Source organism: Dermacentor albipictus, chromosome 1, assembly GCF_038994185.2.
Source record: "Dermacentor albipictus isolate Rhodes 1998 colony chromosome 1, USDA_Dalb.pri_finalv2, whole genome shotgun sequence".
Lineage (NCBI taxonomy): Eukaryota > Metazoa > Arthropoda > Arachnida > Ixodida > Ixodidae > Dermacentor > Dermacentor albipictus.
Genome location: NC_091821.1, coordinates 488,010,747 through 488,037,567, shown reverse-complemented (window position 1 = coordinate 488,037,567; position 26,821 = coordinate 488,010,747). Strand labels below are relative to the sequence as shown.

At 50.0% G+C, this 26,821-nt stretch overlaps 2 protein-coding genes across 4 annotated transcripts in view; one reads left to right on the top strand and one right to left on the bottom strand.

The window, feature by feature from the left end:
* The window catches only part of Dus3 (Dihydrouridine synthase 3), an 84,865-nt gene extending 68,033 nt beyond the window's left edge, over positions 1 to 16,832 (bottom strand). The window contains exons 1-3 of one of the 3 annotated variants that reach the window (XM_065445266.1): positions 15,970 to 16,167; positions 15,450 to 15,693; positions 11,540 to 11,701 (exon numbers count right to left, since the gene is read on the bottom strand). In XM_065445266.1, coding sequence (XP_065301338.1) covers positions 11,540 to 11,656 — 117 coding nt within the window. In that variant the 5' untranslated portion in view covers positions 11,657 to 11,701; positions 15,450 to 15,693; positions 15,970 to 16,167. Of the gene's footprint in view, positions 1 to 11,539; positions 11,702 to 15,449; positions 15,694 to 15,969; positions 16,168 to 16,526 lie in introns of those variants that run through there. The other 2 variants (XM_065445274.1, XM_065445257.1) reach the window with 2 other exon arrangements.
* A 214-nt stretch (positions 16,833 to 17,046) lies between these two features.
* The window catches only part of LOC135912715 (glycerol kinase 5), a 200,486-nt gene continuing 190,711 nt past the window's right edge, over positions 17,047 to 26,821 (top strand). The window contains exon 1 of the mRNA XM_065445237.1: positions 17,047 to 17,265. Within this exon, the coding sequence (XP_065301309.1) occupies positions 17,255 to 17,265 (11 nt within the window). The 5' untranslated portion in view covers positions 17,047 to 17,254. The remainder of the gene's footprint in view (positions 17,266 to 26,821) is intronic.

Sequence of the window (26,821 nt, the reverse complement as noted above, 5' to 3'; positions counted from 1 at the left end):
AGGAAGGATGCTGCCGTACATGCGTTTCCATTTCTTTTCTTTTTTTTTTAAGATTCGCGAAAACTAATTGCCCTAGCTGGTTGCTTTTTTTGATGGCCACGTGTTGCTTTTTTTGATGGGCACACAACCAAACAGTTTTCTTGAGTGCACGCACCTAAGCAGTTCGATTACGCTATGGACGTACGTATTAGTGTAAGAGTAACAACATTTGAAGCTTGCGAAATATTCTCATGTGCAGATTTTCAAAGCCTTGAACTATGTGCATAAAGATGCATAAAATTTTTAATTCTGATAAGTTTATTTCTTTTTTTATTGTTGTTATTCATGAATGAAGAGTGCATATATACCAATGCAAAATATTTTTTTCTCACTTTATGGTCACCCTAGAAAAATTACGGTAATTTTTTTTAGAAATAAATCCCTAAGAAGAATTGGAATCTGCAATAAAACAAATCGACCCTGGGCGGTCGCATATGGTGAAAAAAATCGACCCTCAAAGGGTTAAGACAGGGTGCGCAAGCTGCATGTGAGCTCGACCGCACCGAAAGCCATCCATGCGATGCCGTGGCCGCACTCAAAAAGAGGACTAACGCCAACCTATTCCCCATTAACTGCGCTCCACCTCTCATATGTGCTCGATCACGTTACCGTGAGCTTGCTCCCCATATGCCCTTGCCTGTACAAGATGGTGCAATCAAACCACCATCCTTCTCGGCCCAACATCACACACTTTCCCTCGCCCCCAAAGCATGCAGCGCACGAGGCGCAGTAGGATCGTATTGCACTTGAACTTTATAGTGAACTTGATGCTGCTCTGCTTTGGCAGTTACTCTTGGTTGTGTGGCATGCAATAATTGAGAGGTGTGTTTGCAAGCAGCCACTCGTAATTCAACCATCTGACCATCTGAGTCTGCATTAGTTGCATTACTTCGTGGTGGCAGTGAAAATTTGTTATAATGAAATCGTGTATTAACACACTTCATTATACTGGGGATCTAAATACATGGTGTTGTATGGGCAAGAAACTATAAAAAGTTAAATACTTTGTTATATCGACATTTAGTGATACTAAAGTTCATTATATAGAGGTTTAACTGCAGTAAAAACGAGAAACTTTTGCATGTGAAAAAATTATATTTCATGGTGGTATTGTACCTTGCTGTAAAAAATTAAATTATGGGGTTTCTTTATTCTTAGCGACGCTAAAAAACTCTGGTCAACATTGACTTCCAAATGCTAAAGATGATTGCGCTCAGGCACAAGACGAATGACCCAACGTTCGATGGAGGTAGCGCTGTGATTTTGACAGGGGCCCTGCTTATCAACAAGGGGAAGCGCATAGGAGTGGTTGAGAGTGGTGGCAAAAGGAAAACGTTGAGTTACTAGACATCACCGAGTCGAACGAAATGACAAAGAGTTAGAAAGATATTTTAACTGCTATTGCACTAAAGAGAAATTCACTAGACTGCCTTCAGGTATGCAGGCTATCCTTTGTATACGCACCACAAAAGCAATCAATGAGAGGAGTTTCTGTACAGCTGGTCACATTTTTCAAGAGTAGAAGACGTGCCAAGAGGCAGAATCATCTGCAATATTGGCACGTGTACTTATCTTTATCGGGCAACCACGTTTCTCCGCTTAATAACTGTAATCGCAGAGCGAGGGACGCGCCTGCATGTATCCGACGTTTCTGGAAAGTTACCGACGCTTCTCTCCGCGTGTCTGTTGTCGCCGAACCTTGTGTTATCAGATTTCATCGCGTGACACGAATGGTGTAGAACTTTGTGGAATACACGCGGGTCCCATCAGTTAATCTGGAACATTCGACGACTAATCTATAAAAGCCGACGCGCTTGACCCGCTGATCAGATTTTCGACGATCACCGACTGTGTTCGCCGCTATCGTTGTGCTTTAAGTGTAGCCTGTTTTGTGGGCACAGGTTCGCCCAATAAAAGCTAGTTTTGTCTTTCACAGTACTGCTACTGTGTTCTTTCTTCACTGTCACTACCACGTGACATCTGGTGGAGGTGCTAGTGCGTTCATGTACCGAACGCCCCCGCAAAGCCGCGATCCAAGCCCGAAGCCCGAGGACAAAACCGACACCGCCCAAGACCAGCGTGCTAGCCGCAGACTGCAAGGACTGCCCCCAGAGCACGGACTTCTACCTGAGGCGACAAAGAAGATCGTGGTCAAGACAACCTCAATGGCTGCCCCAGCGTCCCCCGTTATCTTACAACAACCCCGGGACCCACCGACCTTCCATGGAGCAGCGACTGAAGACCCGGAATCCTGGCTGGAGACCTACGAGCGAATCGCGACATTCAACAACTGGGACTCCGACGACAAGCTGCGGCATGTCTACTTCGCCTTAAAAGACGCCGCCAGAACGTGGTTTGAGAACCGGGAGTAGACCTTAACGACATGGGACCTCTTCCGTAGTGGCTTCCTGCGCACCTTTACGAGCGTCGTGCGCAAGGAAAGGGCCGAAGCCACGCTGGACGCCCGAGTGCAGCTACCGAACGAGAACGTTGCTATCTTCACGGAAGAAATGAAACGTCTATTTCGCCACGCCGACCCGGATATGCCCGAAGAGAGAAAGTCCGCCTTCTCATGCGTGGTGTGAAGGAAGAACTTTTCGGCGCAATGGTACGAAGCCCACCGAAGACCGTAGAAGAGTTCCTTCGCGAGGCCACCAGCATCGAGAAGACACTCGAGATGCGAAACCGGCAATTCGACCGCCGCATGACCTCGACAAACTACGCCGGAGTTCAGTCACTGGCCGCCGCCGACCTACGCGAGACTATCCGAGCTGTCGTGCGGGAGGAGCTACAAAAGCTGTTCCCATCATCACAGCCTCAAGTGGCTTCGATTGCCGACGCCGTGCGTGAGGAACTCCAACAACAACTTGGAGTAGCCCCTGAATCGCCGCAGCGTGAGCCGCAAGCGATGACCTACGCCGCCGTCGCACGCCGTCAAGGACCCCCTCCGCGACCGCGCCAGGGCCCTGTCACGCCACAGTTTCGTCGTCCGCCGCCCCCGCCGCCAGCACGACCACCCGTCGCCCAGCGCACCTACGCGAGGAAGACGGACATCTGGCGTGCTCCTGACCACCGCCCGCTCTGCTACCACTGCGGAGAAGCGGGTCACGTGTACCGCCGATGCCCATACCGCGACCTGGGACTGAGAGGGTTCGCCGTCAACGCGCCGCGTCCACAGCTTGGCGAGCGCCCACGTGAAATCGCCGATTACCTAGCCGCCACTCAGCGGAACTCTCGACGACCATCCCGTTCACCGTCACCAGGCCGCTACCTGTCACCGCAGCGCCGACCGTACACTGGTCCAGCTCGGGGCCGCTCTGCGAGCCCATATCCGGAAAACTAAAAGCAGCAACCGATGGAGGTGCGGTTGCTGTTCGTCGAACTGACGAAGATCCTCCGCCGCCGACGAACACGCCGAAGAAACTACCTCGACGATATAACGACACGCCGCCGTCCCGACGAAGTCTGGAAGTAAAGAATACGACGACGAAAGACAACCTGACGACGCGACGTTCCAGCTTCAGCTTAACACGACGCAGCCGTGATCCGACGCCAAGACCCAACTGCAACGCCAGACAAAGAACCACCGACCTCGACGTACTACTCGACGGCCACGCAGTTACCGCCTTAGTCGACACAGGGGCTGATTACTCCGTCATGAGTGGACACATCGCCGCCCAGTTGAAGAAGGTTAAGACTGCATGGGAAGGCCCTCAAATTCGCACCGCTGGAGGACACATGATTACGCCGACTGGAATCTGCACGGCAAGGATAACCATTCATGACCGGACTTACCCTGCCACCTTCGTTATCCTCCAACAGTGTTCTCGAGACGTCATTCTCGGTATGGACTTCCTGAACCAACACGGTGCAGTCATCGACCTGAAGTCGCAGTCAATAACGCTGTCGGAAGATAAAGCGATAACGCCGGAGAGCCCTCGTAGTCACCACGCCTTGAGTGTGCTCGAAGACCAAGTGAGCATCCCGCCCCGCTCCAGCATTGTTATTTCGGTCGGCACCGAAATACCCCCTGATGTAGAAGGTGTCATCGAAGGCGACCAACGCCTCCTGCTAGACCGTGACATTTGCGTCGCAAGAGGGATCGCTCGACTGCACGGAGGAAACACGAAGGTGTTGCTGACAAACTTCAGCCAGGAGTTCAAGCACATCAACAAGGGCACGACGATCGCATACATCGAGGACTTTCAGGAAACCAGCGATGCGTTTGTCCTCTCGGATTCCGCCACATCTACCCCGACGACCATGGTTCCCGAACCAAACTACGACATTAATCCAAGTCTCCCAGTGATTAAGCAACAGCAGCTCAGAAGTCTGCTCCGACGATACAAAGACTGCTTTTCGACGACATCGAGGATTCGACAAACACCAGTCGCCAAGCATCGCATAATCACCGAGGAGTACGCTCGACCACTCCGCCAAAGCCCTTACCGAGTTTCGCCGCGAGAACGCGAAGCTATAAGAGAACAAGTCGATGACATGCTGCGCGACGACATCATCCAGCCGTCGAAAAGCCCGTGGGCATCCCCTGTTGTCCAGGTGAAGAAAAAGGACGGAACCCTACGTTTCTGCGTCGATTATCGTCGTCTGAACAAAATCACGAAGAAGGACGTATACCCCCTTCCACGGATAGACGACGCATTGGATCGGCTCTGCAACGCTAAGTACTTCTCCTCGATGGACCTCAAGTCTGGCTATTGGCAAATAGAAGTCAACGAAAGAGATCGCGAAAAGACCGCCTTCATCACCCCAGACGGCCTCTACGAGTTCAAGGTTATGCCATTTGGACTGTGCTCGGCGCCTGCAACGTTCCAGCGCGTGATGGACACGGTTTTAGCGGGATTGAAATGGCAGACCTGTCTCGTTTACTTGGATGACGTCGTTGTATTCGCCGGAAATTTCGACGATCACCTTAAGCGGCTTGCCACAGTACTAGAGGCCATCAAGTCATCAGGGCTCACTCTGAAGCCAGAAAAATGCCGCTTCGCTTACGATGAGCTTCTGTTCCTAGGCCACGTCATCAGTAAATCCGGAGTACGCCCCGACCCGCAGAAAACAGCTGCCATCGCAAAGTTCCCGCAGCCCACCGACAAGAAGGCAGTGCGTAGATTCCTTGGCATGTGTGCCTACTACAGGCGCTTTGTCAAGGACTTTTCACGCATCGCCGAGCCGTTGACACGTCTAACTAAATGTGATGTTGAGTTCAAGTGGGAAACGCCGCAGGCCGACGCATTTGAAGAACTCAAACGACGCATGCAGTCGCCGCCGGTACTTGCGCACTTCGACGAGTACGCTGATACAGAAATCCATACTGACGCCAGTAGCCTAGGCCTCGGTGCCGTTCTAGTCCAGAGGAAAAACGGAGTCGAATAGGTGATATCTTACGCTAGCCGGTCGCTGTCAAAAGCGGAAGGCAACTATTCTACGACCGAAAAGGAATGCCTCGCCATCGTTTGGGCTACAGCTAAATTTCGCCCTTATCTTTATGGCAGGCCATTCAAAGTCGTCAGTGACCATCACGCTTTGTGTTGGCTAGCGAGTATAAAGGATCCTTCAGGATGACTGGCGCGGTGGAGCCTCAGACTACAAGAATACGACATCACTGTAACCTACAAGTCCGGACGAAAACACTCCGATGCCGATTGCCTATCACGTGCCCCCATTGACCTGCCGCCGCAAGATGACGAAGATGACGACGCCTTCCTTGGCATGATAAGCGCAGAAGACTTCGCTGAGCAGCAACGGGCAGACCCGGAGCTAAAAGGCCTGATGGAATATTTGGAAGGGCACACCGACGTTGTCCCCAGGGCATTTAAGCGCGGACTATCTTCCTTCACGCTTCAAAACAATCTCCTCGTGAAGAAGAACTTTTCACCAGTCCGCGCCAACTACCTTCTTGTTGTCCCGTCAGGACTTAGTCCAGAAGTATTGCACGCCCTACATGACGATCCGACCGCTGGACACCTCGGTTTTTCCCGGACACTCTTGAGGATACAACAAAAGTATTATTGGCCGCGCCTGACCGCCGACGTCGCCCATTATGTCAGAACATGCCGAGACTGTCAGGGACTAAGACACCGCCGACAAGGCCAGCCGGATTACTACAGCCAATCGAGCCTCCTTGCCGACCATTCCAGCAGATCGGGATGGACTTGCTGGGACCCTTTCCGACGTCAACAACCGGAAATAAGTGGATCGTCGTGGCGACAGACTACCTCACCTGCTTCGCTGAAACTAAAGCACTGCCGAAAGGTAGCGCAGCCGAAGTGGCGAAATTTTTTGTCGAAAACATCCTGCTTCGACATGGCGCCCCAGAAGTCCTCATCACCGACAGAGGAACGGCCTTTAGAGCGGAGCTCACCCAAGCCATTCTGAAATACAGTCAGACTAGCCACAGGAGGACAACTGCCTACCATCCGCAGACGAATGGTCTCACGGAGCGCCTGAACAAGACCCTCGCCGACATGCTAGCAATGTACGTCGACGTCGAGCACAAGACGTGGGACGCGGTCCTGCCGTATGTCGCCTTCGCCTACAACACGGCGGTGCAAGAAACAACACAGATCACGCCATTCAAGTTGGTTTACGGCAGCAACCCGACGACGACGCTCGACGCCATGCTGCCGCACGTCACTGACGAGGAGAATCTTGACGTCGCTACCTATCTCCAGCGCGCCGAAGCCCGACAGCTCGCCGGCATACGGATCAAGACCCAGCAGCGTACCGACAGCCGACACTACAACCTCCGACGACGCTTCGTCGAGTACCAGCCCGGCGACCGTGTTTGGGTATGGACCCCGATACGCCGGCGAGGACTCAGTGAGAAGCTGCTGCGACGCTATTTCGGACCCTACAAGGTCATCCGACGTACTGGCGCACTAGACTATGAGGTCGTGCCTGACGGCATTTCGCACTCACAGCGGCGCCGCGCACGATCTGAAGTGGTCCACGTGGTGCGCCTTAAACCATTTTACGGACGCTGATGAACTTCCTCAGTTTGTTGTTTTCTTTGCTACGAGTGCTTTTCTTTGTTACTTTCGTTTGTTTGCAGCATCGGGTCGATGCTTTTTAAGAGGGGGGTAATGACAGGTGTACTTATCTTTATCGGGCAACCATGTTTCGCCGCTTAATAACTGTAATCGCAGAGCGAGGGACGCGCCTGCATGTATCCGACGTTTCTGGAAAGTTATCGACGCTTCTATCCGCGTGTCTGTTGTCGCCGAACCTTGTGTTATCAGATTTCATCGCGTGACACGAATGGTGTAGAACTTTGTGGAATACACGCGGGTCCCATCAGTTAATCTGGAACATTCGACGACTAATCTATAAAAGCCGACGCGCTTGACCCGCTGATCAGATTTTCGACGATCGCCGACTGTGTTCGCCGCTATCGTTGTGCTTTAAGTGTAGCCTGTTTTGTGGGCACAGGTTCGCCCAATAAAAGCTAGTTTTGTCTTTCACAGTACTGCTACTGTGTTCTTTCTTCACCGTCACTACCACGTGACAATATTAAAGAAGTTTTCTTTGCCCCTTCCTTCGAGTTTCCCACTGCTGCTGCTGCTGCTGCTGCTGCTGTGGCTGTCTTGCATGCTGCATGAGGGGGTGAATCAGACCGTGCATATACTATATGGAAGGTGTGTAGCAGAGAGCAAAGGCAATGCAAGAAACCCATTTAGACTTCTGCACTACTTCGAATGTGCACAATGCCCTCTGCAGCTGCTCGGATGTCGCCACATTAGCCTCTTGACAGCTGTAATTATCCGTGACTACCCCCCTCCCCCCACAAAAGCATTGCAGAAACTGCAGTGCTTACTTTTCTACCAACGTGCAAGTTCACAGGGAAGCTAGATAGAATGGTAGAGAGGAAGTATAGAACAGGTAGAACTGATGATGTGGAACTTTTCACTCACAGTTCCAATTCGGAGGAGAAAGGGGGAGGGCTGGAGTGCCAGAGATGGAAAAGGTGACATGAGAAGGCAGGGAAATGCTAATATTATAGACACTATGGTGGTTCCGGGTAAACTGAAGGTACGGTAGGGTACATTGCTGCTATTTCTGAAAAATAAATACCATGTGAATTTGTCCAGCAGACAAGTGACGTAGGGCATGCAGACGCAAAGCCACATTAAAGCACCGTTGGGTCTAGGTGACAATCCGCGCATGTCAAATCAGGCTATCGCTCCTCAGATCAACACTTCTGCGCCCAGTGTGGTAGCTTTGCAGCTATGGCATTGCTCGAGGTCACAGGTTCGACCTAGACCACGGCAGCCGCATTTCAACAGGAGCGAAATACAAAAGAGCTAGTGCACTTAGACCTAAGGCACGTTAAAGAACACCAGGGTGTCAAAATTAACCTGGAGTCTGTCACCACAGCCTACTTTATAATAAGATTGTCGTTTGGGCACATACAGCCCCTCAAATTAAATTAAAGATCAACAATTCGGCTACGATGCGATGTGCCATGTGAAGCAATGATAATGCTTAACTCTCTCACAGATTATGGACAATGGCACGTAACAAAGCCTCGAGCAAGCACGTCTCCCTGTGTGTATGTCACGAAGCTATGCAGTTCGTGTTTGAAATGCTTTTAAGGAAGAGAATGAAAAATCAATATAAATGACGAGGCTATTTGTTTAGATGCACAGGAAACACAAAAATTATATATACAGGACAGCTGAATACAAGGTATAGAAACCAAACTAGGCATTAACATTAATGTTCAAAAATCGCTCTAACGGTAATGAAGGAAAAAGGAAGGAAAACAAGAGGTTAAAGGCAGAGAAGTTAACCAGATAAAGTTTCCGGCACAGGGGGATGGGCTAAGCGGCTGAAATAATAAGAAAACAACAGAAGATAAAAATAGAGGAAAAAAAAAACACATCAGTTCACACATTATATAGTTTTTCAATGAGGCCCGTTTCCTTTAAAAAGCACTCTAGCACTTTTAAAGGAGTTCGTGCTGACGTCGGCTGGGACCAGGGTCCAATAATTCTGCCTTCTGTAAAGGGGTGGTCGTCAATCCTGCCGAGTGTGGTGCTTGGGACTTTGTGCATCGAAACGACGACAATCACATGGAAGGTGCAGTATCGTCTCTTTGAACCTGCAAACTTCACAATCTGGACTTGTGGCCATTCCGATGAGGTAAGAGTATGCACCGGTAAAAGCTACTCCAAGCCATAGGCGACAGATGAGAGTTACCTCCCACTGTGGTCAGCCATGTGAAAGGCGGAGCTTCAGATCAGGATCCAGGGAGTAAAGGCGTTGGTGTTTAAAGTCTGTCGAATTCCAGTTGGTGAACATTTCTCGCTGCGTCTGTTCTTGACAGCGGGATAGGGATGCAATCGGCACTGGTATGTGAAGGTTGAGCGTCTGCTTGCTCGTCTCCAAGGATACCACAATGAATTGGCAACCATCGGAATACAATGTCACGTCCTTTCTCAACTGCCCGATGGTAAATTTCACGTGTGTCCGCGACAAGTTGTTAGTGGGGTCCATGGCGTAACGCAGAGAGCAAACTCTGGAGGGTATCACAGAAGATGGACCATTTTTTGGGGTGTTTCCTGATCAATAAATTGAATAGCTGCATGCAGAGCTGCAAGTTCGACAGCCGTTGTTGATTTCAGGTGCGATATCCTGAATTTCACCACTCTATATTTTGCTGGGACAAATACTGCAGCTGCAGAACTGGAGTGCATGACCAACCCACCGGTTTAAACATGTAAGCGGTCACTGCAGACCTCATGTAATAGCAATAATGCTGCCTGCTTCAATGCTGCTGTCGTCATTTGTGCCTTCCTTATGCCTGGAATGGTAATGGTAAGGCACACTCAAAGCGAATGCAGAGACCGCAGTGATAACAAAGGCCATGCTGCTGGGATGCAATTCGATGGTAGCAGTGCTCTGTGAGTGGTCACGAGACAGCTGAAACTCATATGCGGCCTAGTTGTTCGCAGGCAAGCAAGATGATGAAAGTGTGTCCTTGCAACATGTCGAATGCTTAGAGCTTCGACTGCAACGTATGTTGCTATTAGAGATGAGAATTTGGAGTGGCACTCTCTCACGAGTGACGTCACGGCCAGGACGCACCTTGCTGCAGCTGCGCTCGGCTGCCGCACGCGCTCCTTCCCTTCGTGCATGCTTGGGGTATGGGTGGCTCGAGCCGTACTTATTGCAGGATATTCGGCTTCTTTCTGCTGCCATGCCTGAACCACAGTTCTTTCTTCAAAAGTGCGTGAAACAAGAAAATCTGTGGCTTGGCTATCACAAGCTCTGTAGCAGTGAAGGGGTCTACTGGTTTTGCAATGCATATCTGTGTCGTGTCTGTCCATAAATTTTGCGTACGAATACCTGCAAATTCAACATGCAAAGTTGTGTATGATGCTTTGCTAAACACTTAACATTCCCTTAGTATTTAGCTATGAGAGAGATTAGATTTTACATGGAAGAAAAATCTTGGTATTTGGTGTTAACATGTTATCCGTGTTAGAGAGACACTGCCCAGTGATGCTGTCGTCATGATTCTTATTACTCTGGTGAGTTGTTTTAGTCAAATATGGCCATGGTACTATGGTATGTGGATTAACGGAGGGCAGTAGATAGAGACTTGGCCACTCCCTTGATGTTCAGATAGGTAGGAACTCAATCACTTCCATGAGGGCTTCTATGTCTGAGAGCCACTTTACATTGCTTCAATGACACTGAGAGACCAAAGTCAGGTCCAGACAACTGCTATAGGTCAGTCCCCGTAAGTATGTCAGGCTGCTGTCATTGACAAAACAAAGCTCTTGGTCTGAGGCAAAGGCTACTAGTTTTCTTTTTCTTCCCTTGGAGTACATATTCAAGCTCACATCTTCAAGCTCCCGCAGAGTGGGTAGTGTGTGCTCAAATCTCCACTAAGACTACAAGGGACAGGTGTTGTGGATAACAAGGCACCCAGTCGTGGCATATCAAAACAAATGGTTGGAGAAATATACGCAGCAAGAAGAGTGAATGTAAGTTTCCTTGTTCTCACAGTTAAACACACATATTAGTCATCATTGTGAGGTAGAACTGCTGTAACACGCAATGTAGCACGCAAGGTGTTAACACTGAACATAAACGACTTTGCTCAGGGCACTAAATGTCATGGATGAGAAAGATAGCCGGACAGCTGGATTGTAGTTTGAAGGTTCAGTTCACAGACGACGATGATGGGAAATTTGTTTGAGAAAATAAAAGGTCGAAGATCCGAAATTCTTGATCTGAGGCCTCGCACATTCCACTACAAAAGTGATGCTTCCTTGACATCTTTACAGAACGACAGCGGTGAAGCCATGATGCTATTCAAAACTTGCAAGTACTGGATTTATTGCGTCTAGTACCTGCAGTTTATTGCGTCTAGTACTGCAGTACCTGCAGTACCTGAGCCTTTGGGGTGCTTAAGTTCGTCAGTAATGCACACATAGTAATATTCATAAATGACCTCAGCATGGCGAGCACTTACAAGTCCTGGCCTTCTGCACGGAATACTGCAGGGCCTGCTGTAGGATCGTTCACAGATGGTGGACGAGTCGCGTCTCGTGGTTCTGCGAGCTAGCGCGTCTTCGGTAGAGGTGGCCATGCTTCACTGGAGTCAGTGATGGCGGGCGTCCCTCTCTCACCTGCACTGGTAATGCATGACGTCAGCAGTTGACAACCAGCCTTTGCCAGATTGTGCACTTCCTTAGAAATATCAGCATGCTTTTTTTTTTTAATTGCGATGCTGGGAACGTCAGCGTCTCCTTTTAGTTGCAGCTTATTTATGTGACGAGTGGTCTCTAATCATCTGCCTTAAGATCCTCCGTTAATTTTTCTGGAATGGGCAATCTTTCGAAGTCGCATCATGTACACCCTTGCAGTTGAAGCACTTGAAGTTCTTTGCACGACAAGTGTCAGAGCTATGTGACTTGGAACACCGTGGGAATATGCCTAGCTTCATAGAGACAGCACTCACCAATTCTTTGACAATTTCGACACTGAAGGGGCCTGCGGACAAAATGTTGTCATGTATGGCGAAAATTACCGACATTCACATGCAATGGTAGGCAATCACCTTTGAAGAGGAGCTTCACGCAAGTTGATTTGCCAATACAACGAGTTTGTATTATGACAATGGTGTTTACCGTTGTTTTGATCAAAATAGCAGAACACTGTCGCAGATTGAGACATCGATGTTGTAAACCATGCCTGCAGTAGTTTCCAAGTTCTGTGGAATGTGGCAGAGCCCTTTGATGTCACCTAGCTGTGCAATTTTCATCAACGGATCCAAGGCACTTTGGGTGGTAACATCGATAGCGAGGACATTCTTGCAGTTATTAATCCTGATGCTTTTCATCTCGCCTGGAAAACTTGGCCTGTCTATTGAGTTGGTTGAGATTGTACGTAGCCGTCTCGGGGACAAAGAGAATTGCATGTGCCAGAGCTCTCGGCACTGGAGTCACAGCCAACTTACTTGTTGTGGAGCACCCGCTGACATCGAATTTTTTCGCTTTCCGGCGTGTGTAGACCTTGAAGCGTTCATCATCTGAAGTGGCGTCACTCAAGGGAGAGCACAGCTCGGTGTCATCACTGTCAGCTTCACTCCAAGGGCAGTTCCTTTTCCTTGGAGCAGCTCCCCCAGACACTGGCAGGTCTGAAATGTGCTCAACTGATTCCACTTCCATCACCGAAAAAGGGAGTGATGCCTACCAGCACAAGCCGGTGAAAACCTATAATACTCTAGAGAGACCAAAACAGTGATGTGTACAACAACCACTTCGTCTTCTTCCCAGCAATAATGAAGGAATGTCATTAACTAATGGTAGAGATGCGGGAAACAATGAGGGTCTTGTGGAGATGCTCACGGCGAGGTTTGACGCTGGTGCAGAGCCGATGAAGCGGTGGCTGTCCAGGGTGCTGTAGAGCATCAGGCTTGGATGTGGAGGAGGCAACGGTCAGATACACTTTCGGCATTTACCAACCAGAGCTTAGGGCTGGAGCTCGGGCACGGCAATAGAGATGCTGCCTGTGCCCGGGTTGGATGCCCTTGCGACTTTTTCAACCGCGGTATGTGCGAAGGAGCTTGATGATGCGCTCCCGGTGGGAGCCTGCGGCCACCTTTGGCCAGGAACTCCGCAGGCCGCAACTCTCACATCCTGGACACCATCTCCACTGTCCTGCCATGTCTGTCACGCTCGCTGTCTCCCTCCAAACTTTCGCATGCACCCTTCCGCCTGCTTCTCTTCTGTCTCTCCACTGGGTACGTGCATGTGGCATCAATGCAGCGTAACCACTCGTCTTGGCACATCATCGTACGCTCCTTCATTTCGCCGACCATGGTGTACAAAACCACATATGTCCACTCTGCGCACATCATAACTGTACTACGTAGACAGACAGCAGCGGTGCACGCAAGGTAGCATTTAACATCAACTCACCATTCTTTTATTGGACTAAACGTTTAGAAATTAGGCATTCACTGTCAACATCACTGCTCATTATCACCCATCAAAGCAAACAGCACAGAAAGCTTCACTCACATCGATTCCCACAGTGCGTGGGATCTGCACATCTTTTTGTTGCTGCCCAAAAATATGTAATTTTACGATAGCGGTCACTGATGTGCCGCTTTGCACTGCCTGTATGCGATGATTTAATAAAAAAAACAAAAATTTAATAAACTTCAACAAGTTCTTTGAGTATTAAAATGAAGTGCTAGCAAATAAATTCTGGAAAGTTCATTAACAATTTTTTTTTGCTAAGGCACAGTGCAAATCGCCAATGGTTTCCATTATCTTTCTTCATTATTTATTTAAGTGAGTTGAATATTCTGCCATAGTTTATCGCACAATTAGTCAAACTAATTCGTTTAGACTTCAAGTGTCCATTGTTCTTAGATAAATACTTTAAACCTACATGGACGCTTCAAAATTTCTTAACCATGGCAAGAGGGATGTGAGAAACAAAACAGAAAATTTTTTTTCCTCAGTGAATTTTTCTTTTGAATGCTGTTTGCACATATTAAGTGGCTCAACCCTCATATTTGCAGCCTTGTATAAGTTTTTCTAGCACTAGGAAGTCTCTGTGAATTTACGTGAACAAACAAGATCATATTCCAATCTGACGGAAATCTGTCTACATTGTACATGCACTGTACTGAAACAAAAGTAGGCAGAGTCCAAATTTGCATATACTGCGAAACAAGGATGCCTAAATTGTTAACTGAAAAGCTGATGGCATCATAATGAAGCTGAGCAGAGCGATAATAAATGGCATGTTATGCGTGAAAATATGACTGCAAGCGAGTGTTAGCCTTACAGACCACCAGTTTCTGTTTAGTGAAAGAATCTTCTACTGGCCGTGTATTATGGCATTCCTGAAAGCCAACAGACCAGCATATTATTGCAAAAGCATTATATGCCCCAATCCGTTGGCGTAGTCTGCGTGACCAAAAGATGGTATTTAAATCTACCTTTGCAATAAAATTATTGGCTCGAGTGCCATCATTGTACATCCCAATGATTTCCGAGATTCCAAGGTGAGATGAAATGGCTGGCGGTGTGCACGGGAATGTTCAACTATGCCTTCACTATAGTTTACTGCCACACAACTATTTCAAAAATGTAGTACAGCTGTTCATAACACACTTTAAGCACGAGCATGGTGACCAACTGATGCACTTTTCTATATCTTCTTCCCTAAATGTAGTAGGCCCTGTGCTACTCCCGGTGGCTATTGCCAGCTTGATCCCTCCCTATTTTTACTAACTGCCCATTGTATATGTGTGTGTTCATACCAAATATTTTAATAATCACCTGTGCACACGTGGCTAGCAATGAAATAGAATGAAATGTTTATTTCTCTCACAGTTAACGTAGGCAGCAAGAGGGGAGCCGGGCCATAAAGCTGCTTTATGCAGCTTGAAGACCACCCGGCGCCCACTGATCACATGACAGTACCTTCACAATAACTGACAACTCCACCCACCTAGCTTTGTATAGGCTCAATGGCTAATGGGTCGAACAGAACCGGGCCAGGCTGTGTTGGGGCGGAATGTTCTGGACCTGGGCCATGTACGGGCCAGGTTTAATATCACCGTCCCACCTCAGACAGGCCAATGCGTGGTACTTCCGGGGCTAAGGCTGGGCCCGGGCCAGAAACACCAGCCCGTGCTATGCTTTAATCTGGATTGGATTCGTTGTTGGCGGGTTTTGCGACAGCGCGTTTACGAGCATAGAGGGAAATGCTCGTCTTCCGAGCCTGGCAGAGTCATCGGGGACGGTGCGGCACAATAGTACACTGTCCATTTCTCCCACAGGTTTCTGAAACTGCAGAATAAGTAATAACGAATCTACGAAAAGAAATATCCAGCTTTCAGAGATCACAGCTGCACCCACTTGCAGGTCGTGGCTGTATCGGCACTGCTCCCCGTGCAGGCAGGAGCCCTCCTTGGCCAAATGCTTGAAGCAAAGCTTGGCCGACTGCGGCTGCGGCCGGTGGTGGGGCCGGCTGTGGTTTTGGCCGCGCAGCTTCTTGCGCGGTGGCGGCTGCCCGTCACCGTCCGCCGCCGCCGCGCGCGTGCGGTCAGAGGGCGCCACGAACGCCGTCTCCACGTGCCGCGGTTGGCTCTGCTTCACGAATCTGCGTCACGAAGAGATGATACTTGCCTCGAGCAACCATGTCGCTTCAGCATTTTGAGCAAAGCTTGAGTGACTGCAGTTTTGCGCCGTTGAATTTTGAGTATGCAAGTGCGCAGCCTACACTTACGCGCCGAAAATACCCTGCACAGTTTATATCAGCAACACGCTTGCGCGAGACATCGCTGACGTTATGCTCATTAACCATACAGTATACAGTGTGCTACCAAGGACTAGAGGGCAGACTCAAGCGCAGCTTTCCGTTGTGCTACTGACTCACTAGTATGGTGGCCGCCAAGACGTCGGTGCTATCTGCAAGACTGCAGTGAAAGATTCTAGTGGCCACAGCTAGAAGCAGACATCTCAAGAAACCTCGAGCACGGAAGGCAGCGGTAAATGTTAGGCGGTTACACAGTAACCAGCCTGTGGAATTACAACTAACGTCGATGCAATATTCACACACAAAAACACAAAGTAAATGCGCGCAAACACACATTCAAAGCCATTTGTACAGCCTCCCTGATTTTTAATAATATAGCGCGAGCGTCGACTGAACTGCTGGTGAGCGCTTTAAAACGGCGATAAGCGTGCAAAAAGAGCGTGCAACAAGGCGAGTGCAACAAGGCAACAAGGCTCGTGCGCGAACTCTCGCCTTGTTGCACGCTTATCGCCGTTATAAGCAGTTATAAGCAGTTCAGTCGACGCTCGCGCTATATTATTAAAAATCAGGGAGGCTGTACTTGTCCAGACAAGGCAAAGGTTGCCGGGACACTGTTGCCGGACACCTAAGACATCCTTGAAGAACATCAATAAAGGGATACATGAAACAGCTAATACTCTGGCTTTATCCGAGCCATCCCGCTTTCGATCTTGACTGGTTGAGGCGTCCTATCTTCGCGCGATTGCACCTCGGTGTGGCAGGCAGCCTCTTCCGGAGAAGCGACATCTCGGTTCTCTGGAGCTACGGTTGCCGTCGTATCGACAACTGCTTCCATCGCCGCTTCCATTCAGATGAGTTAGCAAACGAACGAATTCGATAAGAAAGATGAAGCGCAGTCTAGGTCATTCCTTTAGTTTATACTCATTATAAACACTGACAGAAAACGCGTCGCGCGAAACCACGTTGTCCGCACAGGTAGCTTTGACAGGAGCTTGACTTGACTTAGATTCATCATTTCTTATTCTTTTATAAGTATTTGAAATGTAAAAATTTTAAATAAACATAACAGAAGCCACATTTTTTATTGCTACATTATTGATAAAAACTTGAAAGGTACTTAATCATTATTTGCTTTATTATAACGTTAAGCAGCAATACAATTTGGTGTAAGTAACAATGAGCGTCGAGATTCGCGTCTTCTGTTATTTTTCTTCTTGTTTTGCTTTGAGACGAGATTGCGGAAGCAGCCTATGCCTCTGGTTGCCTGGTGGCAGAAAATTTGTAAACAGTTCATTGCGTGATCGCGGCCTGTGTGAGTGGAGTAGCTGTGTCTGCCCGCGTCGCTCGACCCAGCAGCGTGTTCTAGTGACCGCTCGAGACTCACCGTAGCCGTTGCACACCGGACATGGCCGTGCCGTGAGTACAATTTCGCGCACGGAGATTGTGCTGAAATCTCCGCGAGCGTCATTCCTTCGGCCGTCGTCTCGTGTTTCGTACTTCAGCCGCCCGTAGTCGGCGCTTCTTCGCGCAGGATATCAGCTGACACCTCCGCTTCGCTGTGAGGCAAAAAAGCGCGTTAAAAAGTAGTGGTCGTGCGGCGAAAGCGATCCCGATCTCTATGCTACAAGCTTGGTCGTTTCTCGCACCTTACCTCCACTATCTGTTTGACCGAAACGGATATCTACAGTACGGCTGATTTTTCCATTGCCCAGGATGGAGTGTTCACTACCGAACGGTGAGAAACGACGCTACGAAATCGTACGCCGCCGTCAAACGGACAGATGGTCGCTGAACAATATCGCCGTTAAAATTAAATAGTGTGGCTCGTGTCAAAAGTCATGCCACGCCTACCGGCGTTGAGCCTTCTCGTGGCGGGCGTTTTAACATAGTCTGCTATGAGAGACGGTCTTTTATTTACGGGCGCCCGCTTGAAGAACAAAAATATAACCACTATGATAAGAACTGCAAGCGTTACTAATCTGTTCCACTTCATTCTTGTGCATTATCGACTCTGTTGTCTTTGCGCGATCATTTAATGGCAAACGCGTCCTTCATCGTAACGCTTGGCGGCGGAGATAAATTTGCAAAAGTGAATGCATATGCATGCACGGCTCATTGCGCTGGCGGTTGAGTGCTGGCTTTCGACGGAAATTAATAGAAGCGGGTGTGTCATTGACGACGTAGCGTATACGTTCCATTAATTACTCTCATTAGAAGTGTTATTGTGGCTGTTGAACCGCCGTGTGCGTCGGGTGCTCTGGATCTTGCGACGAGTGGATAATTAACACCTCCGTATAGCCCAAAATTAACCACTTTAATATTATTTTGAAATCTATATATTTATATAGAAGCATTATGAGCCTCAAGGAATGGGCGTATATGAAGCCTGTCGCGATTAAGGGCCTAACTCTTTCGGAGGTAAATAACACACACAATAAATACACCTCGAAAGCGACCACGGGAGCCGGAATGTAAGGGCGCCTAAATTTATTGATGAAGTAGTTTTTTTTCCTACTGCCCTATATATGACTCTAAATAGTTTGGGTTGACGGAGAGAAGCCACTTGCTCACTCCGGATGCCTGTAGTAGCCGCGTTAGTACGGTAATCTGTGGCGCGCGCAAGCCTGCGTCGAAGCCCAGAGCGGCGCGAAGGTTGACCGCGCATTTGAACGACGCGTGCGGCTTTTTGTTTTCGTTGCGCCACGCCGCGCGGATTGTCGTTGAAGCGTTCGCATAATCGCCAGAAAGAAAGACGACGAGAAAAACTGGCTAAGCCCAGGATGCGAAGCATACTAGCCTTTATTTTAACGCGACAGCGTTAAGGAGCTCGTGTCGCAGAAAAGCCGGTGTCGTCGGCTCAGGCGCACATTTCGTTGTCGCGCCGAACGCTGCGTTGCTCGACGCTCACCGCGTACGATGCGGGGCGCGTAGTCGCTGCGCCGTAGCAAAGCCACCTAGAAACAGTCTCTGTAGCACGCCGCAACCTTCGCTTCTCATTCCAACGAGCAGCTCTGTCTCCAGGAGGCATCTCACCTCGTGAGTGTCTAGCAGAGGCAAGCGCAGCTGCTTATATTGGCGGCGAGGAGTTACGGAGTCGCCCTCTATCGGAAGCGCCTGGCTGGCGTAGTATGAGGGATCACGTGGCGCGCTCCTCATAGCTTTTGCTGTAAGCGCTCACTGAAAACACCACGCGCGAGCTTTCCCGGACATTTCTGTAAGCACTTTCGAAACGATAGAAGTTTCTTACTGTCTAAATAATAATCTTGGGCAAACTGAAAGCACACAATCGTTTACAGTCGCTATCTCTTTACCGAATACGTACAGTGAACGCCACTGCGCACGGTCGCCGCGATGGAGTCTGCCGAACCGGCTTCTTGCGTGAAAGGTAGGTGAACACTGAGAGCAAACTATGTGAAATATGTTCTTATAGTGTTTGTATAACTAAATGGAGCGTAATAGAATGAAGCCTCAATGCAGCGATCGCGCAGAGTCGCAGCGACCGACTGTGCGTCTGCATGCTTGTCCGCGCACTGTTTCGCTTTCTCCGCGCGCTCGTTTTCGCACCGTGCCATGAGCTTTAGGCCGCAGAATATGAGCATTTGACAGTATACAAGCAACCATTGTTGCGTGGGCGCTATCAGAGCTGTTCAAAAATAATTTCATAGTAGAGACTTCGACGCCTACGGGGACTGTGATGTGCCGTCGCGACGATTCAATCTTTTTTTTTTCTTCAAAATTCTTTGACCATTCGATACTATTTCTCGAGTTGCGTCGCACTGTATGTTTATCGGCGTGCTCAGCGTGCGATTTCCCGCTGCTCCTTTTTTGTAATCCAGTGCATTAATTCATAACACAAACATGACCATATGCCATGCTTTCTTCAAATGTGCTTCTTACCGCTGCCTTTCCACTCCACTGAACTAGCCAGTATCTATAGTATCGACAAGTTGATAGACCAAACCGTCATGACATTAGTCAGGCAGCTGACTAGGGCGTGCGCCTCAGTGCGCGTTTTCAGAACATCGCAGACCGGCCGCCGTAGCAGAAATCTTCCCCGCGTCTGTGCTTGCATACCCGAGTTGTAGCCGATGACTGTTTGCCGGTTTTATGTTTCGCGAGCCAAGCTTCACACAGCTTCTTGTCCTGCGGCTACGTGTGAATAAGGCTGACACCGGCCTCCGTTACGTGCGTCCGGCCCTGCGGCACCGAGCAGTAGCCTACCATGTCGGGCGCCTTCAAAGGCAGCCACTACCTGTTGTAGTGCTTTCAAGCGTTGTAAAGGAGACAATCGAAGCGGGAAAATTTCGCCACTAAATGAAAACCGCAGCGTAAGAGGGAATTTAAACTCGTTTTCAGCTCGCTTCGGCGCGCCCGAAGCAGCCGACGCGGCCGCTATGTCCACGTGATCCCTCCTAGCACGTCACGCCGACGGTGGCGCCAGCTTTTCCAGTGGTGGAGCTCGAGGCCAATACCGCCGCGACGGCGCGAGTTGAAGCCCCGTTTCTCCTCTGTCGTTACGTCATGGTGTCACGTGGTCAGCCTTGAAGGCGACGGCGCGAGTTGGAGCCCTGTTTCTCCTCTGTCGTGACGTCACGGTGTCACGTGGTATTGAAGGCGACACCGCCGCGCCTGAGGAGCTGGGTTGAGCTCTAGTAATATGCTTCGCGTAAAAAGTAAAAGGCACGATGCGGTTATTCACTGCCGTTGAGTGAGAAATGACCGCGGCGACCGTAGAGGAGATGTTCAGCCTTCGTTTTGCAATATCAAGGCTCTGTCTTGGTTCTAGGACACCGATGAGGAGCCTTACACCCACGTGAACGCGTCCGGGTTTCATATATACTCCCGAGAGAGTGTAACAGTCTACGATGCGACACCTATTCAACGCATTTCCGTTGCGGCACCAAAGTTGCTGGTAGCATCGAGCGCTGGAATGACCTTGTCGCCGGCTGTGCTCACGCCGCGGTAAAAACGTTAGAATGTGTCCATTTCTATGGGTTTTCATAGCAGTAGCAGTATGGTCAGGAGGCAAATATACGGTAATTAGATTAATCTGATATCTCGGGACATTTGTGGAGAAAATCTACGGTCGTAACTTTTATTATTCCTATTTCACTATACTCACCTCCCGAATGTGCCTTTAAATGCAATTCGGGCAACCGTGCTGGCAAACTCGGAGTCGCTCGTGACTGTAGAGCCTCCGTCTTTTTCGGCGTCTAGAAAAAGTACATCGCACAACATTGCAGTTTCATCAATGGGCGTCTTGCGCTGGAGTTTGATAAAGCCCCTCAATTTTCCAAAAGTAGCGCCATTCTTAGATCTTTCCGCCACTAAACGGAACGGACGCCATTACATACAAGCTGCTCAATAACATGAGTGATGCGGCGGCACGTGGGCTCCTGGGTCACATCAACAGAACCTGGGAAAGCTCGAAGTTGCCCGCAGAATGGAAAGAGGCCGAGGTACGGTTCATACCTAAACCCGGCAAACCTCTGACCATCGAGAACATGCGCCCCATCTCGCTCACGTCCTGTGTGGGCAAGGTCATGGAACGCATGGTTCTCAGAAGACTTCAAGCACACCTGGACGAGACAAATCAGATGCCGGCGACCATGTATGGATTCCGCCAGCACCTGAGCACCCAAGACGTCTTGATCCAATTACACGAATAGGTGATTAAAAAAGCAACGAGGCACGCGCCCCGGGGTATACTGGCTTTGGACCTCAAAGGGGCCTTCGACAACGTGTCCCACGCCAGCGTGCTCGAGAACCTGCGCAAGACGGGGTGTGGCCGCAAGACGTACGGTTATATCAAAGATTTCCTAACCAATAGAACAGCAACTATCCGGATAGGAAATGAACGGTCAGAGCCCGTGGAGCTCGGAGACAGGGGTACCCCACAGGGGTCTGTCCTGTCGTCTCTGCTTTTCAACCTAGCACTCCTGCCCCTGCCCGAACTACTCAATCAGATCGAGGGCGTAAACCACGCGTTCTATGCCGACGATATAACGGTGTGGACGAACCGCGCGGGTTCCGATGCCTGGGCGGAGGAAGCCCTGCAGAGAGCGGTAACGACCGTCCACGGGTATGCCAGGACCTGTGGCCTGAGCTGCGCTCCACAGAAATCGGAGCTGCTCATAGTACAGCCCGGAAGACCAAAGAAAGAGCCGCCGCCAAACATAATCATCACCATCGACGGCACAGAGATCAAACCAACGCAGCAGATCCGGATACTGGGCCTGCTGTTGCGCAGCGACGGCAAGGCGCACGCAGCCGTCAACAAAATAAAGACCACATCCGAGCAAGTCCTCAGCATGATCCGGAGAGTCACCAACCGGAACAGAGGAATCAAAGAAGAAGACGCACTGCGCCTGGTGCAGGCATTCGTCGTATCACGCGTAACGTACTCCGCCCCGTACCTCCAGCTTGCGAAGGTGAACCGCGATACGCTGAACACGACGATAAGGAAAGCAGTAAAACTCGCCATGGGCATCCCAGTCTACTCGTCAACGCAGAAGCTGCTGGAAATGGGTGCCCACAACACGGTGGAAGAGCTGGTGGAAGCACACCTATCCCACCAGAGGGTAAGGCTGAGCCGGACAGAGCACGGTCGGGCCGTCCTACGCAAGATAGGATGGCAAATTGAACAGCTACCGACAACGGAGCCGCTCCCCACAACGTGGAGAGACATTATTAAGACCAAGCCCCTCCCCCGGAACATGCAGCCGGGGAGGAACAACGAGAGACGCTCTGCGCGGGCCAAGGCACTGGCTCGACAGCTGGAAGAGGACCCCGAGGTCCTCTACGCGGACGCCTCACTTCCCAAACACGGAACCAGAGCAACGGCGGTCGTCACCACCATCGATAAACTTGTCACAGGCGCGTCGATACGGACGACGAATACAGCCGAAGCAGAAGAAGTGGCCGTGGCCCTCGCACTCGCACAACCGGGAGTGAGGACCGTTGTCACAGATTCCCAGACCGCCTACGCAAGCTACCGCAAGGGGAACATCTCTTCCGTTGCACTAGCGATCCTCAACAAATGCAAATCACCGGGGCGGGCCGTTGAGCTCGTGTGGGTCCCGGCTCACTCGCAAGTGGAAGGCAACGCACTCGCCGACCACTATGCCCGAGAACTATCGATCCGGGCCGAGGACGAGCCAGGGCTACCGCACCCCGTGACAAGCTACAAGGCTGGACACATATGGTGGACACATATGGGACCTGAGAATAAGGTTCCACCCCATCTGGTGCCAGCGCGCACCAACCGTCACTAAGGGCTCAGCACAAAAGTTGATTCTCTCTCTCTCTCCGCCACCCCGCTCACCCAGGCGCTTCCTCCTCCACCCTCCTGTCGCCCCAGCCTCCTCCGCTCCCCCATTGGCCAATCTGTGTCACGTGAAAGCATGCCCCGCGCTTTTGTATATTTTTTTCTTTCCGGCGCAGAGCAGGCGCCGCGCTTTTGTATATCTTTTCTTTCCAGCGCGCTGCGACCCCCATTCTTGGGCCTACGCGACGAAAGTACGGCAGGCGGTTTGAAGGAGCGCGGTAGTTTTATACAATGTGTTAGGGCCGAGCGCTTAATTGCGATGCCGTGCTGCTGCGCCTACGGTTGCCACAACAGACCCAGTGACGGCAAAAAGCTTTTTGCTTTACCATCCGCCGGGCGCAACGCAAAACGAAGAAAAGTGTGGATTCACAAGATCGGGCGGGCTGACTTCGAGCAAGTGGCAAAGAACGCGCGGCTTTGTGAAGTAAGTGCCACGGCTCCTACAACCTCTTCTTTTGACGCCCGTGTCAAAACGGGCCCGTGTCCAGTGCATTGGGGGCGCGTTAAAGAACCCCAGCTGGAAAAAAATTAATCCGGAGCCCCCATTATGGCGTGCCTTATGAGATCGTGGTGTTGGGATGTAAAACCCAAGAATCAACTTTTTTTCTGTCTTGTGTGCCTTGACTGTTCCAGTTAAGGCAACACTGCTTCCTTGTGAAAACTTACAACGCAAAAGAATACAGACGCACGTAGTATACAGAGATAAAATTAGCACTTCAACAAGAGTGTTGCTGGTGCCAATGAGGGGAGGGGGATAATTATTTTCTGAACCTCTTTCCAGTTGTCCCATCAAGTTCCTTCTTTTTTTTTCTACCAAATTCTAACCATTTGCACTGTAATAAATAAATAACGATTTCATATGCTGGTACGTTGTTTAAATTATCTATACCGCCTATGTGTGAAAACGTTGCTCATGGCCACCACAACCTGTGCATGAGCTACGTACATCTGTAAAAGGCGCGGAACAGAAACGGCCCTGCTGCCAGGCATTGCTAACCGCAGACAGTCGGAATCTCTCACGCGCCGGCCGAACAAAAGCATCCTGCATGTACGTAAATTAACCTACGAAACCACGTGCACATACTTTCACGCTGTCAAAACCTGAAACTCTGGTAATTACTCGCGTGTCTGAGCACACCGCGTGCTTTTGTCGTGTTTCAGCAACACGAACTTTCAACGTGCGCGTGCTTTACGCCTTAAATGCGCCTTGAATAATAGTGCTTTTCTCTATTTCTTCCGCAAATCCGACACGACATTCTTAAGGCCAGTTACCGACTGACAAAGCAAGATCTAGATTGAAAAAACTGCTCCGCAGGGCTCGAACGAACTTTTCTGCGGATTTCCTCCTGTAGCGTGTTAGCCGTCGTCTGCTACGGCAGGCCCACCACCGGCGGCGCCACCGTCGAGGCCGCGCCGAGCGGAGGAGGAGGGAAGTGAATGGCGCTACTTTGGGAGATTGAGGGGCTTTAGAGTTTGAGGTATAGTAGCGGCGCCTGGTGGCGGCGCGGGAAACGACATCTGGGTCGTACCAGCTTGGTTCGTATTGAGCCCTGGCTGTGGCGAAGCACGTTTCTAGGCCGAGTTTTGCGTCGATTCGGACTTTTTTCTGCCCTGTTGCGAGTGCGAAAAGGCTCGTCACTTCTCACAGACCACGCCGACCACGCTGCGAGCTCGTCGCAGCCTATAGTTTAACGAAAACGGACTCTCCGTGAGACGTAATGCTGGAACAGAAGGAATCGGCGACGCCGATCCGGAGAGACCTAGCTCAGCCTCGAAAAAGCGTCACCGTCGTTACTTCTGCGTCGTCGGCTGCCATGAACAAGAAGGCCTGAATCCCAACATCAGATTCTACCGTTTTCCTTCAAGGCATCGCGAAGCGGAGTGTCGGGCGCGATAGATTAGCGAAACTTCGCGCCATGCTGACTGCTTCGCCTGTCTTGAAACTTGCTTATCTGCGTTCTAAAATTCGGTCTTTTGCACCTACAGTCCCGACGGCAGACCGACATAGCAGCAGGCATGGCTGGTGATTCACGATTCGAGACCCGGCCACAGCGACAATTACAATTCGACCCGTGCGAAGTGGTGCGTGAAAATGAGCACAAATGGTCGGGCTGATTCGGTGACAATTCACTACCCCACTACGAGCAGCACAGGTTAGAGAGTTAAATGTGCTTATCTTTGACCTCAAACCAGCACGTTGAGGCAGCGCAGCAAGGTAGTAGTGATTGCAGCACATCAATGTTTTAAAAGCTATACATCAAGCGAGCAGCGCACGAGCTCGCGCGATTCGCACGTACGTTACTGCGAGCTCATAGCATTGCATCAGTTATTTATCAATTGCTAAAGGGACAGCTGGCCGCTACTACAGTGCAGCAGGCATGCAGTCAGCCAGGATTGAAGGAGGCCCGCCGTTTCGCGGCATGTCGAAAGACCGCTGCCGTCGCGGCGCGTGTGATCGTGCGCTCGAGCAGTTCCGTACACATGATGCCGGCTTATCGCTGCTGTGAATTAATTTATAGCAAGCATTTCCTCGCGTTTGTGCGCCTGAATCTAGCAGCGTGCAAAACTTACGTAACTGAAGTTCAACTTCGTACGCGACTCGCTTCACTTGCGATTGACACCGCGCTAAAACTTCGCTGCTTATTTCTTGAACGGCGTACACGTATTCAGCGTTGCATAAGTTATTGCCTTTACGCAGCGTGCCACCCCTGAAAAAAATCTTCGGCGCCCGATATTCGCTGCAAGCTGCGGTACAACAAAACCGAGAGTGGCGGGTCCATATTGTAAACGTGCTTTCTGAAGCAGACGACCGAGCGTGGTACTACCCAGTTGAGGACAGAGGGCGCTTTTTAGCATCATTTTCGCAGCGCCCCCTGGGCAATGCAAGAGCCCCATGCTGTCGAACCAAACGTTTTTTCGCTTTGGTTTTTGTTTTGGTTTTCTGAAAACGGTTCTAACTCCGTTTCAACTCCGTAGCGAAAAATTGACGGCTCAAACCGGTTCAAGTTCGTTTATTTGCACAACCTACGAAAATTACAGTAAAGCAGCACAAGTTTATTTTGTACAGAAACTCGACGCTACAGCTAAGCTGCACTTAAAAGATTACGCGCCTGCGGTTTGTTCTTGTTGCCGCACATAGTTACAAGAGTATTATGTAGATTCAACACCAATATGTTGAGTAAACGCAGAGAGTTGTCCAGCGTGCTACCCTGCCCAGAGGGAAAGGGAAGAGCAAAAAAAAAAAAAACAGGGCTGAGGAATGTCGTGAGGATAGGAATCTCGGCACGCGTTAACTAAATATTCTGAGAGAGCCCCGATGGCTCGCTTCATTGATATTTCCGGTCGGCGGCCCTATAAACACATTTTGTCTTAACGACCTGTTGTTAATTAGCACGAACGAAGAGGTATAATATGCTCATTCACGCTGAGGACAAGCAACAAGTATACGCGTGCTCCAGTGTACTTTGCAGGCATCCCGGTCTGACGAGTCCGCGCGTTGGATGCGATGAAAATGCTGTCGCGTTAAACGCAATACGCCGAAAACCATACTAATGGTGATGATAGTCTTAAAATCACGGGAAGATGGCGTGCAGTTACAAATGACGTACGTAAGATAGTTGAGCCACAAGTGCAGGAAATGCATGA